The 16,887-nt window shown below is 45.4% G+C and overlaps 1 protein-coding gene across 1 annotated transcript in view; it reads left to right on the plus strand.

Moving 5' to 3' along the window:
* Positions 1-5,934: 5,934 nt before the first annotated feature.
* The window catches only part of DNAH8 (dynein axonemal heavy chain 8), a 343,175-nt gene continuing 332,222 nt past the window's right edge, over positions 5,935-16,887 (plus strand). Inside the window, 4 exon segments of the mRNA XM_059716994.1 lie at positions 5,935-6,468; positions 12,140-12,453; positions 13,122-13,256; positions 16,419-16,503. Of these exon segments, the coding sequence (XP_059572977.1) occupies positions 6,201-6,468; positions 12,140-12,453; positions 13,122-13,256; positions 16,419-16,503 (802 nt within the window). The 5' untranslated portion in view covers positions 5,935-6,200.

Genomic DNA, 16,887 nt, shown 5'->3' on the forward strand with positions numbered 1-16,887 from the left:
GTTCCCCCAGATCCTGATGCATGCCCCTTATGTATTTATAGACTGCTATCAAGACACCTGTGAGCCTGCGCTTCGCATGTGTCACGATTGGGTGGTTCAGGAGCTGCTTGTTTCCTGCAGACTCTTTTCTCTTCAAGCTGTTGGAGCCAATTCCTGTCTTGGACTTTAATGCCCAGGTGGAGACAGTGATGCCACTTGTTCCAATCACTTGCCAAGGTTTCCCATTGGTCAGGAACAATACCAAATGCCTTCATATCTCAGGCTCCCTGTTATACACACATTTAAGTGCTTTGCTGAATAGGGGCCATAAAGAACATTGGAAAAGCCATGAAGGCCTGTTTGGTTTAGAAAGTCTCTACTTAACAAGAAGGGATAATTACATTCTAGAGTTTGCCTGTATGAGAAAGTTGCACTGGTTTAATGTAAGGTTTGATTTTAAAGCAGTATACTTGGACCAGTGCAAAAGTCTGAGTAGACATTATACTTATTATTTCAAGTCTTACTCTCATTAAGTGGGGTCACTGTGTATGAGTTATTTATCTTTCATTTTGAACCTAGGATCAGCCAGGGTCTTAGAGATTAAGATATTGTCACAATATTGGAGGCATCTTCAAAATAACAGCTTTTGTGAGCATCTGCATGCTGAATGAAATATCTGGGGTGATCTTTATGGATCTTGTATAGTCCTCAAGGGATCTCTAACAATGTACAATAACTTTTCTTCTCCACATTCTTTCTGTTATGATTTCTATTTGGAGATCTTGTCTCCCTCTCTCTCCCTGATGTTCATCTCATGGACAAACAACATTTACTATGGTGATATGTGTGGGTGTGATTCTGAGGCTTCCTAAATCAGTAAGATGCCTGTTTCCTGGACGCTACATATCTAACTGCACAGCATCATCTTAGATCAGTAGTTCTCAACCTTTTGGCCCCTTGGTTCAAATGAGTAGTGCAGTGCTGGTCTCTAGGCTGGATCGGATCCCATGCCCCAAGATCAAACCCATATGCCTGGATATGGCTTGTGCTGCTCTTGCCTGGCCCTGTTTGCCCTGTCCAGGACCCTGGGAACCCACAGCACCTCTGCCCAGTCCTGCATGCTGAGATCAGAGCTCCAGAACCCTGTACTGCCTCTGCCCAGTCCTGCATACTGGGATCAGGGTCCTAGGACCTACAACACCTCCATCCGGTCCCGCATACTGGGATCATGGTCCTTGGACCCTGAGCTGCCTCCGCCCAGCCCCACATGCCAGAACTGGGGCCCCAGGACCCTATGCCACCTCCACTTGGCTTTGTGCGCAGGGATCAGGGTCCTGGGAGCCCATGCTATCTCTGCCTGCTCCCATGTGCCAGCCCTGCACATCGGATCTAGCACGCAGGGCAGTAGCCTATGAGACTCTCCACACACCCACGAGGCCAGATAACAAGGCATTGGGAGCCAGATTTGGCCCTCAGGCAGGAGGTTGTGCACCCCTGTCTTAGAGAATTTTCATTTAGCATTTTTTTCCACTAACTCTCATTTGTGCTCCCATGACTTCTTACCCCTACAGAAATAGTATTTTTGATATAGGTGCAAATGCATGGCACTGGCCACTTTTGTTTCACCTTTGCATGTATGCATCTTTTGGCAGCATCAGTAAGAGCTGATAATATGCATTATAATCTCAGCATTTTTGCATTGTCTGCATTTGTCTTGTTTCACAACATTTCAAAACCTAGTATCCTAGTTAGTTTGTGTGAAGAACTTGACTATTTTAAGAGGGCTGCTCTTAGCTACTTAGAAGTCTTCATCAGCTTTCTTATTATTTTGGTTTGAACCAGGCTTATTTCAGTTTAACTGAACTAATTCAGAAACAAATTTAAGATGAACCAAACTAAGCCACTCTCAAATCAAAACATGAGTTTGCAACCATTTAGATAAATTGGTTTAAAAAGCAAGTTATATTGAGCCAATTCAACCTGTGCATGTAGATAAATCTAAAAATGTACAGCCAACATTACGTAATAAGCAAGTTTAAACAAAAAGGAAAGAAAATAGTAACTGCTCAAATAATCCACTGGGAACTCTCAGCACTAAAGAAACCCAGTTCTGTGACTTGTTGAATGCTTCTAGCAAGGTTATGAGAGCACATCTACTTCAGTGGCAGTTGAGGTTGCCAAGCATATCACAGGACTGATTCCTAAGACTGCAGATGGAAGTTGCTGTGAAGAAAATAACCAATTAAAAATAAAGAGGATTATGGACTAAAATGCAAGGAATAAGGGAGAGATAAGCAAAAGGTAGAAGGCTTGCTTACTGGTGAAGAGTGTGATTGACTGGGCATAACTATTGTTTGATGAGATGATCCTCATCACTGAAACATGTATAAAAGAGGGAGAAATGGGGTAAATATGGAAGATTAGTGCTAAATGGCTGGAATGTTGTAAAATGTTTATGTACTATAATTTGCCAGTTATAAATATGGAGCTGCAATTCTTTAGGTTCCAAAACAAAAAAAAATGGACTGCATGAAAATCAGTGTCTGCTACAGATGATGAAATCCTGTAATTTAATCAACACTTGTAGGTTCATTGGACCATACAAGTTGCAGTCTTCTGGTTGTGCTGATTTCACTGCAAGACTGAGGGCATGGGCAGTTTCCCCTTGGGCTTCATACAGCAATGGGGATGGGGAATTGTTTAAAATGGGAAAAAAGTTGTTTTAAAATAACAATAATAGACATAAATACAGCACCTGAAAGTGCTTCTAAGTAAGATTTAGGTAATTTAAATGTGATAATATTCCTTTAATAATACCAATAATTATATAAATTCCTTTGATTCATTATATTTAATTTATTTATTATATAAAAATATTAATGCATTCAATGTATTCATTATATACACCACAATAATAAGAATAAGAATGATGCTGATGATTATTATTGCACTTTTGCATTAGTCCACTCATACTGGTTTAAAATCATACCTTACATTAAACCAGTGCAGTGCAACTTTCTCACATAGGCAAACCCTAGAAAGTAATTATCCTTTCTTTTTAAGTACAGACTATCTAACCCAAACAGACATTGTTATTATTCCTTAAATCATTAGATACTATTCCTTTAACCTTCTTTAGGGAATATTATTTGTTTCACTGCATAGTTGAGGCAACTGTTTTGGATGCTAGAATATTTAAAGGCAAGCAAGGTTTTTTGGGTAAATGTAAAGCTTTGCTAAGAAGAATTTTTCTATTTGAGTTGGTCTAATACAAGATATCAGATCTACCCAAAGAACCTTGTCTGTCTATGTCCTTAAATGAACATAGCTACAACCTATACCCCTGAAACCCAACAAAGGTATTCAGCCAGCATTAACTTAATATATTTTAAATGTATTTATTAGGCCCTGCTACTTTTTTAACTATATTAGTCATCTGCTAGTCTTTGAGTAGATTCATAGATTCATAGATGTTAGGGTTGGAAGGAACCTCAATAGATCATTGAGTCCGACCCCCTGCATAGGCAGGAAAGAGTGCTGGGTCTAGATGGCCCCAGCTAGATGCTTATCTAACCTCCTCTTGAAGACCCCCAGGGTAGGGGAGAGCACCACCTCCCTTGGGAGCCTGTTCCAGACCTTGGCCACTCTAACTATGAAGAAGTTCTTCCTAATGTCCAATCTAAATCTGCTCTCTGCTAGCTTGTGGCCATTATTTCTTGTAACCCCCGGGGGCACCTTGGTGAATAAAACCTCACCAATTCCCTTCTGTGCCCCTGTGATGAACTTATAGGCAGCCACAAGGTCGCCTCTCAACCTTCTCTTGCGGAGGCTGAAAAGTTCCAGGTTCTCTAGTCTGTCCTCATAGGGCTTGGTCTGCAAGCCCTTAACCATATGAGTGGCCCTTCTCTGTACCCTCTCCAGGTTATCTGCATCCCTCTTGAAGTGCGGCGCCCAGAATTGCACGCAGTACTCCAACTGCGGTCTGACCAGTGCCCGATAGAGGGGAAGTATCACCTCCTTGGATCTATTCGTCATGCATCTGCTGATGCACGATAAAGTGCCATTGGCTTTTCTGATGGCTTCGTCACACTGCCGACTCATGTTCATCTTGGAATCTACTAGGATTCCAAGATCCCTTTCTACTTCCGTGCCACCCAGCAGGTCATTCCCTAGGCTGTAGGTGTGCTGGACGTTTTTCCTCCCCAGGTGCAGCACTTTGCATTTCTCCTTGTTGAACTGCATTCTGTTGTTTTCTGCCCACTTGTCCAACCGGTCCAGGTCTGCTTGCAGCTGTTCCCTGCCCTCCAGCGTGTCCACTTCTCCCCATAGCTTTGTGTCATCTGCAGACTTGGACAGAGTACATTTCACTTCCTCGTCCAAGTCGCTGATGAAGACATTAAAGAGTATCGGTCCAAGGACCGAGCCCTGCGGGACCCCACTGCCCACACCCTTCCATGTCAAAACTGACCCATCCACCACAACTCTCTGGGTGCGGCCCTCTAGCCAATTCGCCACCCACCGGACTGTGTAGTCATCCAAGTCACAGCCTCTTAACTTGTTCACCAGTATGGGGTGGGATACCGTATCGAAGGCCTTCCTGAAGTCTAAATATACGACATCCACCCCTCCTCCTGTGTCTAGGCGTTTTGTAACCTGGTCATAAAAAGAGACTAGATTAGTCAGGCACGATCTGCCTGCTACGAACCCGTGCTGGTTTCCCCTCAGCATAATTTGTCCTGCCGGGCTCTCACAAATGTGAGCCTTGATAATTTTTTCAAAGATTTTGCCAAGGATGGAGGTGAGTCTGACTGGTCTATAGTTGCCCGGGTCCTCCTTTCTCCCCCTCTTGAAAATGAAGTAGTGGGCAATACAAATCCTCATTTTTAATTACAATATTATTATTGGATTAGACCATGTCCCTAGATCTGCATGTAGAGGATGGATTTTGACTGCACACTTAGAAGGTTGGTGGGAATGGCAGCAGGTGGGTGCTACATATAGCTGCCTGTTCAAAACCTGCAGGTATAGAAAACACAAGGGTTAAGACTTTATCCTGATTCTTCTTCCTTCCCCAAATTAGAAAGCGCAGCCGGTGTCTTTGCAGGTCTCTCCTATCAGGGGCTGTGAATACAAGAGAGTGGTACGCAGAGAACAAGAACACCTGAAGCACGGGGAGACTTAAGGGTATGGCAGGTGTTGCTTGCAACCATGGCAAGTGCTAGGCTCCTTTTCCAGGGGAAGTGGAGCTTGGGCCTGAGCATTCCTGGGGTGGGAACATGCCTCATCCATGGCTGCACTCCTGGTGCTCGATGCAGCGGTTCTCCACTTCAATTTTGTCCCCCCTTTCCCTTCCAGGCCTCTTGGCAAACAATGCTGTAGTGAGGGCGGGCAAGCAGGGTGACCAATCCAGGTGCCAAAGTGAAGGGGTGTCAATAGGTACTGCCCAACCGGCACGGGACAGAGCCAGGAGCAAGTCATTTGCAGGGGCCCGGGGACAGGAGGAGGGCAGCTCCTGCTGCTGCATGCGTGAGGGGGGTATGCATGGGCGACTGGTGCCTCCTAGGTCTGGGGGGCCACCCACAGGCACCACTGTTGGTGGTAGGGCCAAAGCTGGCAAGCTCCTGCAGGCAGCAGAGGCCCGTACGTACCCCCCGCTACACGTTGTCTATGGATGTGGGCCCCCTGCATCTGTCTGTGCACAGGGTGAGGGTGGGCTGCTGCTACAGGCTTTGCGCTAGGCACCAAACTTCCTTGCCACAGTACTTGGCAAACACCGGCTCTTGCAACCACTGTGCTGACTTCACTAAAGGACTGAGGCCACGAGCAGTTCGTTATCAAATGATTTGAGTAATAACAATTACTAAGGAGTAACATTAATTGTCCACGTGAGATAGTCTCTATTTAAAAAGCAAGGGTCATGATTTTCTACGGCTTGCCTATAGGAGGCACTTTTTACTCGTTTTGGGACCGCAGAAAATGACTCTGCTGCAAAGCCCTCAGGCGGCTGCAACACAACGTGAGACCCGGAGGCTCATCTCGGGAGCCACGTCTGCACATTGGCACCGAGTGGCGCCCTTGAAAGGCTCCCGAGCCAGCGCAGGTCTACACCCCGCGGCTGCCCCGGGCAAGTGGAGCGCAGAACCCTAGCGCCACTCGGTGGGACCAGACCCCTCGCAGCAGGACTGGACAGGGCCAGGCCGCGCCTGCGCTCTAGTGACTCAATGAACTATACCAGCGCAGAGGCAGGGGAAATTTCCGTTGCCCCGGCTCGCGCCACTCCAATCTCTGTCTCAAGTGCTGCGGTAGTGCGATGTGTGCTGCGGTTGTGCGATGTGTCCTTCCGCCGCTCAGAGCCTGGCGAGGAGCAGCACGCGCGCGTTCGGAGAGCGGGGGCGGAGGGATCCGGCACTCGCCGGAACTCGTTTACCTCCCCGTGGAGGAGGGAAACGGTCGAGGCAAGGCGGCAGTTGGTCGTGCGCGGGGAGCCGGGTCAGTGACGGTGGCACGTGCTCGCCTCTGCGTTTCGTTCTCTTCTACCCTCGCCTTCCGCCCGGGAGCCGCGGCGGGTGCAGCCCCCGCGCTGGGCGGAGCTGGGGGTGGGCGGGGTGTGTGTCTAATTTTGAAGCTGGGACTTTTTCCAGAGTGGAAAGTCATTTGAAGGCTTATCTGTGCCACCTTAATTATTTTTTTTTAAGGTGGCACAAGTGAGACATCAGATGATGTCTGTTTTTACCCTGGAGGACAGACCCATCGGCCCAGTCTCAACAACTGGGCTTTGTGAAGGGCCTCTGTTCTCTCTTCTCCAAAGGATGGAGAGGAGGAAGAGTCTGCCCCCAAACAAGGGAGGCCTGAGTCCTGCACAGTTTGGGAGGGGTAGTTTGTACTCTGCCTTCGCATCTGAAATGTAGTAGCGAATGGTGGTGGCCAAATCAGTGGTTGCAATTTGGGCTCAGCCAGCAGCAGTCCCTAGGAAGCGAATCACCTGGCAGCCATGAATTAATGGTTGGAGTGCAGCATTCTTCAGCCCCATTCCTGCTTGCTTCCCCCAGCACACTCCAGTGTGCGCTGTGGTGGGGCTGTGTGCGCCCTGGGCTGGGAGGGTACCTGTGTGGGAAGATCTGGAAGTAGGAAGAGAAAGGGACAAACTCGGATCCTAGACATCCTGAACTCCTAGGAGAAAGATGGGCTATCTAGTTGCTGAAGCAGAGGGAGATCGTCCTCTAGTTCAGGGATCAGTAACCCCTGGCATGTGGGCCGAGCATGGCACACAAGACCATTTTGCTCGGCTCACTACCTCCAGCCCATGCACTCTGGCACCTTTCAAGGCAGACATCGTGGTTTTTTTTGGCACTCCAGCCAAAAAACGTTGCCTACCCCTGCTCTAGTTTCTGGAAGACAAACTGCCTTTAGTTGTCGAAGAAGAGAGGTTGAGCTATTTTGTTGCAGGCAGTAGACCACGCTGTCACTGCTGCAAGATCCTGGCCTCAGAGCAGCTCCCCACCCATGGAAACCCCCGACTCCTGCTGTTATGGCCCTGCTGCTGCTGGGGTCTCCATGGAAACTGGCCACAGCAACGCATGCAAGGGCTGCTGGGAAATGGAGTCCAGCTGCTGGCTGGATCTGCCATTTTGCCCATGCTTGCTCTAAGGGCACCAGGCCCCCTTTTATGCGGTTGAGAAGGTGTAGTCTTAAGGCAATTTGACAGTGTTCACAGCTCTGGGGGAGCCTCCATATATTTGCTGCCCTTGGGCTAAGGATCTCAAAACATCCAGTGTACAGCCTGTGGTGTGAACTGTCTTGAGTGACAGGGTTTCCAGGTTCCCTACCACAGAGCTGGGACACTGAAAGCCCAAGGAGAAATGAGCCCTGGATTTTGACTCCATGACGGGGAGGCTGGAAGCTCTGAAAATGCCAGCTCAGGACTTAAGGAGTTCAGGGCTTCTGGATTCCTTGTCATGAAGCCAGGAACTTCAGAACTCCAGAAGCGCTTTCAGGATTGTTCAGGGAAGCCCTGCCATCTAAACTGCTGCAGAGCTGAGGGCTGTATGCCTTTCAGTCTCCTGAGACAGCTGGCTCTGTTGGTTGCCTCTTAGGACCATAAGGATTGGGCAGGCTGGTAAACCAGGTGGCCAAGGAGGCTGTATGACCTGGGTTCACTTGCTCAAGACAGTCTGTGGTAAGGCTGTCCTAGAGATAGAGATACGGACCAAGGAAGCTGTGACAGTCGCTCTGTAACGTTGTTTCTTGTCAGTTATGCTGCTCTCCACCACTGAAGAGCACGTGGAACTGAAAGTTTCTCTGTGCAAGTAGGTAGTGGTGGCAGCAGTGGAATTGACAAGAATCATAATACATTCATCCAGTGGTTGCTGAAGTCCTAGGAAGCACATCTCATTTTAAAAATACCATGTGCTGGTGTTTCCAAAACAAGTTATTCTGTAATTTCTCATTTGTGGGAAGCTTTTTAAAAAAAATGCTTTAAAAATCAGAGTAAAGATGTTCCAGAGTTTCAAATTCTGAATTCTTGTCAGCTCTAATATTGAGCCATTTAGCCACTAGAGGAGAACTAAAGATTCCCATTCTGACCCTAGGTATAAGGTCAGAATGGGTAGGTATAGGGTCAGGTATGGGTATCTAGGTTTATGGTGAGAGCCCATTGTTTCCCACCTTCTAGTACGTGGGCAGAGAACTGTGTCTTGACTCAAGGGTCAGTCTATACTGCAATAACCCTCACCTCAGAGGTGACTTACCTCACACAGGAGTGAAGGGAGGGGTGTGCAAGCAGGGGATCATGGCTCTGCCCCAGCTCCTTGCAGTGATGACAGCCTGGTCTGGAACAAGGGCAGAGTTGTGCACCCTTGCCCAGAGCATGCAGGCTACAGATTGCGACTCTGTCCTGGCTCTGGAGCAGGCCCCTGTGCTGCTCTGCTGCGCATGCTGTCAGTGTGGCAGTGGCTAGCTTCCATGGCAACCCATGCAGGTGCAGCTTTCCTGTGCAGGTGTGGCTGGGGTCTCCAAGGAGACTGTCCCAAGCCATGCGGGCAGGGGCTGCTGGGAAATGAAGTCTGGCTGCCAGCCAGATCATCCATTTTGCCCACCCCTGGCTTAATGGCATACTATAGTCTACATATCTCCTAGTTCAGGGGAGTTATAATGCAATCCATGGGCTTGATCTGGCCTGTCTCTGGCCCACAGGGGCTCCTGGAGAGGCCAGGAATTTGGCGGTGGAGCAAGTGATGGTGATGTTAACCCTACAGCTCCTGAAGCTGACACAACAGCTGCTGAATTCCAGGGTATGGAGGCCCATTGGGGGTTTGCTTCAGTGGCAGCAGGGCAAGAAATGGGTGTGTTAACCCCTGTGATTCCCTGAGCTGGGGTGGGCAAAATATGGCCCATGGTCTGGATTCAGCCCACCAAAGGATTCTGCCCAGCCCACAGTGGGTCCCTCAGCCCTTCACAGCGCAGATGTAGGGGGAAGCCCGGGGCTGTGGACAGGCGGGAAGCAGCATCCAGGAGCAGGACGGGTAGGCAGCAGCTGGGGCCAGGATCGTGGGGCATCAACAGTATGGGGCCAAGGCAGAGCTGTGATCCACTTCCCACACATCCCTGCCTGGCCTGAAGCAGATCACATCTCTGCTGTTGGCCCCTGTTCCACATTGGTCTTTGTGGAGTCCCTGTTCACTCTGTCTGGTGTCCCAGGCAGTGGATGTGGGGCAGATGGGCCCAGGGCCAGATAAGATCAGTTGCCCCTCACCCCACTGTGCCAGCATCTGCTCCCTCTCCCTGCCCCAGCTGCACCATGCCAGGTCAGCACCCTCCTCTGCTGCACTGGGCCAAGTCAGCACCCTCTCTACTGTGCTGGGCTGAGTTGAGTCAGCACCCCCCTTCCCCACCCTACAACAGCTCACCAAAGCTCCTTAAGTGGCCCTCCAGCCCAAATAATTGCCCACCCTTGCCCTAAGCTAACATGGTGCCTCGGGCATCTGCAGTGGTTCATGTTTCCCCTGCTTGTCCTGCCATCTGAGGTGCGTCTGGGTCTTGATCCCGCCCACAAGGAGCTCCACGGACCAGATCTGTCCCAAGTGGCTGGACGAGTTTGACATCCCTGCCTAGGTAATAGGGGTGTGCAAAGCTGGCACTATTCAATTCAGATTCGGCCTGAATTGGGGACAGTGATTTGATTCATTGATTTGAATCACTGTCACTGATTTGATTCGGCCGAATCCAAATCTGAAGATTCGATGCTGATGCAGAAAATCAACGATTTGGACAGAGACACAGCTTTAAATGTTTTTTCTATGTACCTCGAGGTACCCGTGTGGCTTGTGAATGCTGCGATGATGAGGCCAATGGAGCATCCCACAGGAGTACAGGTAGACCTTCCACATGCTCGGCGGCAAACTGGGTCCACCGGGGAGCATGCAGGGGGACTCCTCCACACACCCCCCTGGCTCGGCGATTAGCCACGGGGGGAGCCAGGAGGCACCAGTTGCCAAGCTGGGGGGTGCCCTCAGTGTGCTCCCCAGCAGACTAGAAGTGGACCAGAAGTGCCACTGTGGGACACTCCATGTGCCCCAGCATCGCAGCACTCGGGAGCCCCTGCTACCTAGAGGTATGTAGAAAAAACATTTAAAGCTGTGTCTATGTCCGAATCGCCGAATCTTTCCAAATCTCAAAGGGTTTTGATTCGATTTGGAGAGATTCAAGGGTCCTCTGATTTGATTCAGATTCGGAGATTTGGCCACCGAATTGGGCCGAAGCGCCGTCAAATTGTATTGGCGACCGAAGCTTCACACAGCCCTGCTAGGTAAGTATAAAAAAAGAAGTCAGTGCCATTTTCTCTGCAAGAATGAGCTCTGCTTAATTAGGTTCCTATTCTCAGAAGAGTATTGAAGATTCCGGATCACGAATGGATAAAAGTACTTAAAATGCAGTGCTCAGACATATGCTTAAACTTCGGGAAACATTGGCAGTTCCGACACACTTGTGCTTAATTTTCCTTTTGCCTGCTCTTGGTGGTTTCCTGGTTAATTTCCAGGCCTTCTGAACTGTCCTTCAGAGGGTCCTATCTTTCCTTGTAGAAATCATTGAGAGCATAGAATACTTTGAAACATGCTTTTTAAGCCAAGTACCTCATTTTCAGCCATGCTGTAACCACATTTGGAGGTTAAGGGAACAATTTGGATTTGTCCTTAATGAAAATATCTACCTATCATAAGCATATAAATAAAGACAAACACTAAATACACAAACTCCTCTGATTTTTCATTCTAACCAACAAATTAAATAATTTACTATTTATAAACAATTACAGTATTAAGTTTAAATATTTTTTCCAGATTCATTGAAACTTTTATCATCGTTACCAGAAGTTCCAGAATATTTTGTTTGATTGATCGACTGAAAAAGCACTTTCTATTCCACCCTTATCATAATCGGTAGTTTTCAGAATGTCTAACGGCTTAGACGAGCAATATGTTTGCCTTAACGTAGACTACCCTAACATAGATGTAAAAAAGGAATGTATGTATGATGTTTAGCCCTACAGTAGTGAAACTTACTGGAATCTGGTGCTGCATTGAAATAAGTTGCAACAGTTTAGGTATCACATGGCCTCTTTTCTACTGAGCTAACTATGCTCAGTGCAATATGTTATTGTCTTTACTGCCACCTGTGATCTGCTATCAGCGTACCTACTTTGGCAGCTTCCCTGGGAATGCTAATCATCTGTCCCCTTTGAATAGTAGTGTAAACCACATGAGTTTTGAACAGTGATGTAAGTTATGCTAGTCTTTAATATGTTGTGTGGTCCATCCTGCAGTGTTGCTAAAAATGTGATTTTTAATTAAAAAATTCATTTATATTTATTTATGATGATCTTACAAGTTATTAGTACTGGACAGAAAATGGCTCTATTATATTTTACTAAAAGCTAACTAATCCGTAATTAGTTTCAACACATATTTGTAATGCAGGCATTAATCTAAGTTTTGCAGTAAATTATGTTTAGCAACTTTTAAAGGACTGGTTTGGAATAGTAGCATTATGCAGATAGCAGAGAATTTTAGAGATCTGCTCCTTTATTTCCTACTCTAGCTTGAGAGTATAAGTAAGGGTATTTTTAAAATATCATAACAGTAACTGAATTGTTGATAAATTGCAGATTTCAAAATGGAGGAGGTACCAGGGGATCAGATAGAAATTCCAAAAACTGAAGAAGATGCTGGGCAGCCTGGCCCCAGCCCAGCTGCACCTGAGGATGGTGGATCTGGCACAACTGTACCAGAGGATACTCCCCCTGGCCCTCCTGCATCAGAGGATATTGTGCCCAGTTCTGCCGGCCATGCTCGACAAACAGCACCTCTCCATTCTTCTGAAGACCCTCCTGCCTATCTTCCAGCTAGCCGCAGGATGTCTAAATTTCGCCGGAGTGTTAGTGGAGTTCAATCTCTACAAGAAACCATAAAAGAAAAACAGGTTTAGTATTAAGTATTAGATCTTAAACTCAGTAGTCTTCTCCCCAGAGTTTCACTTTTACCCCTCAGTTTATTAAATCCAGTCTTTAGAAGCTCTGCCTATTCAAATGTGCGTAACTTTTTTATCTTAGAAATATTGTTTTGCCATATTTTAATTTTTTAAAAGAGTAGAGAGAAAAGCACATGAAATGTTCACTCAATAGCATACTGGGACACAGTTGCAAACTGTACATGTCCTTGATCCTGCAAATGTTTCTATATGTGTTTGACTTTTTCCATTAAAAGTAGTTTTAGTTAAATTTATTTATAAGTGACCTTTATTTTTATGCACTTGGACAGAAGTAATTGAAATATTGATTGAGATGGAGTACTAGCTAATATATACCACAAATATCTCAAAAAAAATTTTTTTAAGTGTAGGATATTTGTTTGCTCCTCCTTGGCATTCCTGTGGTGTTGATGTGTGCTTCTGTAATTTTTATTATTTTGTTTTTCTGTTAAACCACAGAAGGAGTTTACTTTTTCTTAGAGTACCATTAGGGAAGTTTCACATAAACAATAACATTTAGTAACAATTTTCAGTTACGGAGCAGGTTAAGAGTTATAGTTTGTAACCACTTCATAGACTTTAGTTTTGTTTAATACTTTTGTTTGTTTGTTTTGTTTTAGGCACGATATAGAGATGCAAGAGAAAGTCGAAAGATGAAAGTTGATGCTTCATATAAATATATATTTGAAGTTCTAGGAGACAGACTTAGCTTAGATGTAACAACTGTAGAAGAGATGATTTTGGATGGCCCATCAGTGAGTCTGATTTAAATATTTGTTGTGTTTCCGTTATTAATATACTTATGTATTGTTGCTGTTTCTGAACTGTATGGTTAGTCAATATTTGGTATTTTGGGGTTTTGTTTCTATCACAAGGATAAATTGGTGATGGAGTTAAGTGTTTATTTGTTGTAGTCCTATTTATTTACAGAGAATTTTCTCAAACTCCTGTATCACCAAACACAATACAAATCAAACAAGAGAGGGCAATTTCTTTGGTCAATGTTCCAAGCTTCCTTTTCTAGTTATTACACCACCGAAAACACTTTTTTCCTTAGGTTTTTCCCAGGTTACAACTGCTCCTGGTTCCCATCTTTCTGAGGCTTTCTCTGTTTCCATTTGTGTTGTTTCTTGCTGCTTCTGCTTCTTACATATAGTGCAACTAAAACAATACCCAGTGAAACCTCTGTATCTTATATGAAATAAAGCTGATTTGACAAAGCTTTATTGTGCCTTAGGTTTTGTGTTGTGGCTCCTGTTGTTAAAACCTTCTTACTCTAAGAGGAGCCTAACTGCTTCTTAAATGTATCCTGAATGACGGGCAGCCACCAAGTCTATTTGCTTCAGCTAAATTTAACCTGTTCCCCAACATAACAGTATTTTGTTTTAATAATAATTGTATTATTTGCAAAATAGCTTCACTGAAATATTAATGGTTTTGTGTGTGTATCTAAAGTACAGTAAAATTAAAATACTATAGAAGTGTTAATGAGATTGAAAAATGATATAGTATTCTTTTTTAAAAAGTACATTCTACACAGGGATGATGATAATTACAAAAGGGCAGACCCCTAACATTTTGTAGGTGGGGGGGGTAAGTGAGGAAGGGATAGAGAGAAATGGTCATATAGGGCAAGCAGATTCCACAACCTGTGAATTACCATCACAAAAGATCAGTCATAAAGTCTCAGAGCTTATGATGTCTTAGAGTCAATATTTATTATAACAAGCTTGCACAGTCACTGTTTAACAACCAATTAAGCACTTTTTTTGGCATCTTTCCTGTCGAAGCAGAGTCACTGAGTAATGTGGAGAGCAAGCAAAAAGGGACCATGATTCTGTAGCTCAGTGAGAAGTCCCTGCTTCCGGGGCTGCTTATGGATTTTATCTTAGATAGCTATAGGTTAAAATGGAAAAAAACCCTCGAGCATGCTCCTCATGCCAATATTACTGAGCTTACAAACCATACTCCATTTCGTTTGCTTGCCTGCTGGTCCCGCAAATCTTGCACTCTTGGAGTGTGTGCAAATGAGTGCACATGTGTGGTTTGTGGTGTTGCAAACCACACGCACTGTACATGCATATATTTGCTGCACTGCTAATCAGCAGTGGTGGGTTTTTTTTGACACCCGGATCTCCAGGGAGCTGAGTTGAATGATGGCTCCGAACCTGCCTTGGGAGCTGGCAGGAAGTCGCCAATAGGAGAGAGAGAGAGAGAGAGTGGGTGGGCTACAAAAAGCCTGCAAAAATTAAATACAGGACAGTGGTTTGAACTACAGTCCCCAGGCTGCTTTCAGGGCTTGGAGGAGGGGAAATGAGGAGAAAGGAGCTGCAATATGGGGGCCATTTTGCCTGGAGTAGCGTGGATGGAGCAGGGGAGAGGCCTTGCTCCATGATATGTTCCAAGTACCATTTAAAGAGGCCCCAAGGAAATTGTGGAGGGGCCTGGTCTGAGTGCAGCTGGGAGAAGGATTGACTTCCCCACATAGGAGACCCCAGCAGAAATAGAAACTGACTGCTGCTGCAGAGCAGGACCAGAGTTAGTTGCACTTAAAAGGCTGCAGAAGTTGGTGCAGTCAATGTGATTGTGGAACAATGTGAGTCCTTGTGCCATCTGGAATAGCTTGGGCTATGCACCAGGTTAAGATTCTCATCCCAAAGAGTCCTTCTGAGACTGTTGGAGTTGGGGTTTTAAGTTGCACTGTTGAAAGGGGTACCGTATTTATTCGCATCTGAATTGACCTTGAATTTAAGATGACCCCCCAATAATGAGATTTTGTATATGAAAAATGTCTGCATTTGTTATAATATTCCAGCTACAGAATCTCATTATTAGAGGGTTGTCTTAAATTTGTCAAACATTTGCAGTGGTTGGGGGGAGGCAGGTGGCCCCTTGCCCTCTGCCCCGTGCCCTCCTCCCTTCTTACCCCTTCAGTCTTCCTGCCCCTGCTCCCCACCACCTCTGCTCTTCCCCCATCTCCCCACAATCTCTGCCTTTTCCCTCTACTCCCTAGTCTCTGGCTCTCCCCACTGTCTCCCACACCTTACTGTGAGGCACTGCTTGGGTTCTGTTCCCTCCTGGAGCTCGGCACATGGAAACACAGCAGCCCCTACAGTCATGCAGCAGTGTCAGCACTGCTGATAGGCTGGGCAGGGGACACAGTTTCCATGTGCTCTGTGCCTGGGAAGGAGTCCAGCCTGACACTGGAGCTCAGCTGTGTCTGACAGTAAGGTGAGGGAATGGAGTGGGGGGTGGGGGGTGGTGCAGGACAGAAGCTGCAGGGGGCAAGTGGCCAGTGTTATCAAAACCAGAAGGCCGAAGAGTTGACTTGCCAACACCAATTGATATATGTGGAAGAAGACTGTTGTTACATCTCTTTACATGAGTATAAATGCCTCAGAGACATTTGGTGTTCTGAGGTTATATATTTATAACTGTACTGAGTGTGAAGATGTACACAAGAGTGCACATCTGTACATTACATCTACTCCAGGGAGCCATAGTTAATTGCCAACTAATTTTTCCTTTTTCTTTTGTTTTTGTAGTATTTTCACTTTTGCTTGGATGATGTGGAGATAGCTATTTAACACACTTTTACATTAACACAATAGTTTTCAAAGATCATGCTCAGGGTATATTAGTTACCAGCAAATGCCAAGAATGGAGTTTGTTTGTTTTTCTTTAAATTTATATTCAGGTTCTTTATTTTCACTTTAAATTCCCGATAAATAAAGTTAGAGTTTGGAAAGAACAATTTGGTCACCTAGTTCATCTTCCTGCTCTTATAGAATAAAACACTTATCCCATGTCACCAAATCCTTGAACAAGTCAAAGAACACTGTATGTTTTTAAGATAAATATAAATGAAATATTTTGACAGCATTTGATTTACAGTGATACACTTTTTGTTTTAACAGTTAGCAGCATTCGATAATTTTTTTGCCAAAGGAGGAAATAGAACATTGAAATTTTTGTATCAAGAAGGAGATGCACCAGGAGTAGGTAAATTCTTTTATTTTCTTAACATTATCATAATTTGTGTGCTGATTGTACCATCTACTGTTACTTCAATCTTCCCATTATAAGATCCTCTTCACAGTCATTTATGCCTTTATCTATAACCATACATGGACTGACATTTTTTTGCTGGGTATCTGGCTCAGGTTGAATTACTTTAGAAATTTTCGGTCTGAAAATCCATCTGTTTTTGAGAACAAAACTACAGAACATTCATTTTTTTATATTAAAAAATCTGGCAGCCATTTCTTTAAGAAGGTCTCATTCCTGGTTTGCTATCTAACTACTGCTCTGGGTGAGTGGGCTGGGGCACTAGAACTGAAAATTTAGGGATTATTTCTCTTTTCCTTTCAATGACACTGACACCCA

Source organism: Alligator mississippiensis, chromosome 1, assembly GCF_030867095.1.
Source record: "Alligator mississippiensis isolate rAllMis1 chromosome 1, rAllMis1, whole genome shotgun sequence".
Classification (NCBI taxonomy): Eukaryota; Metazoa; Chordata; order Crocodylia; family Alligatoridae; genus Alligator; species Alligator mississippiensis.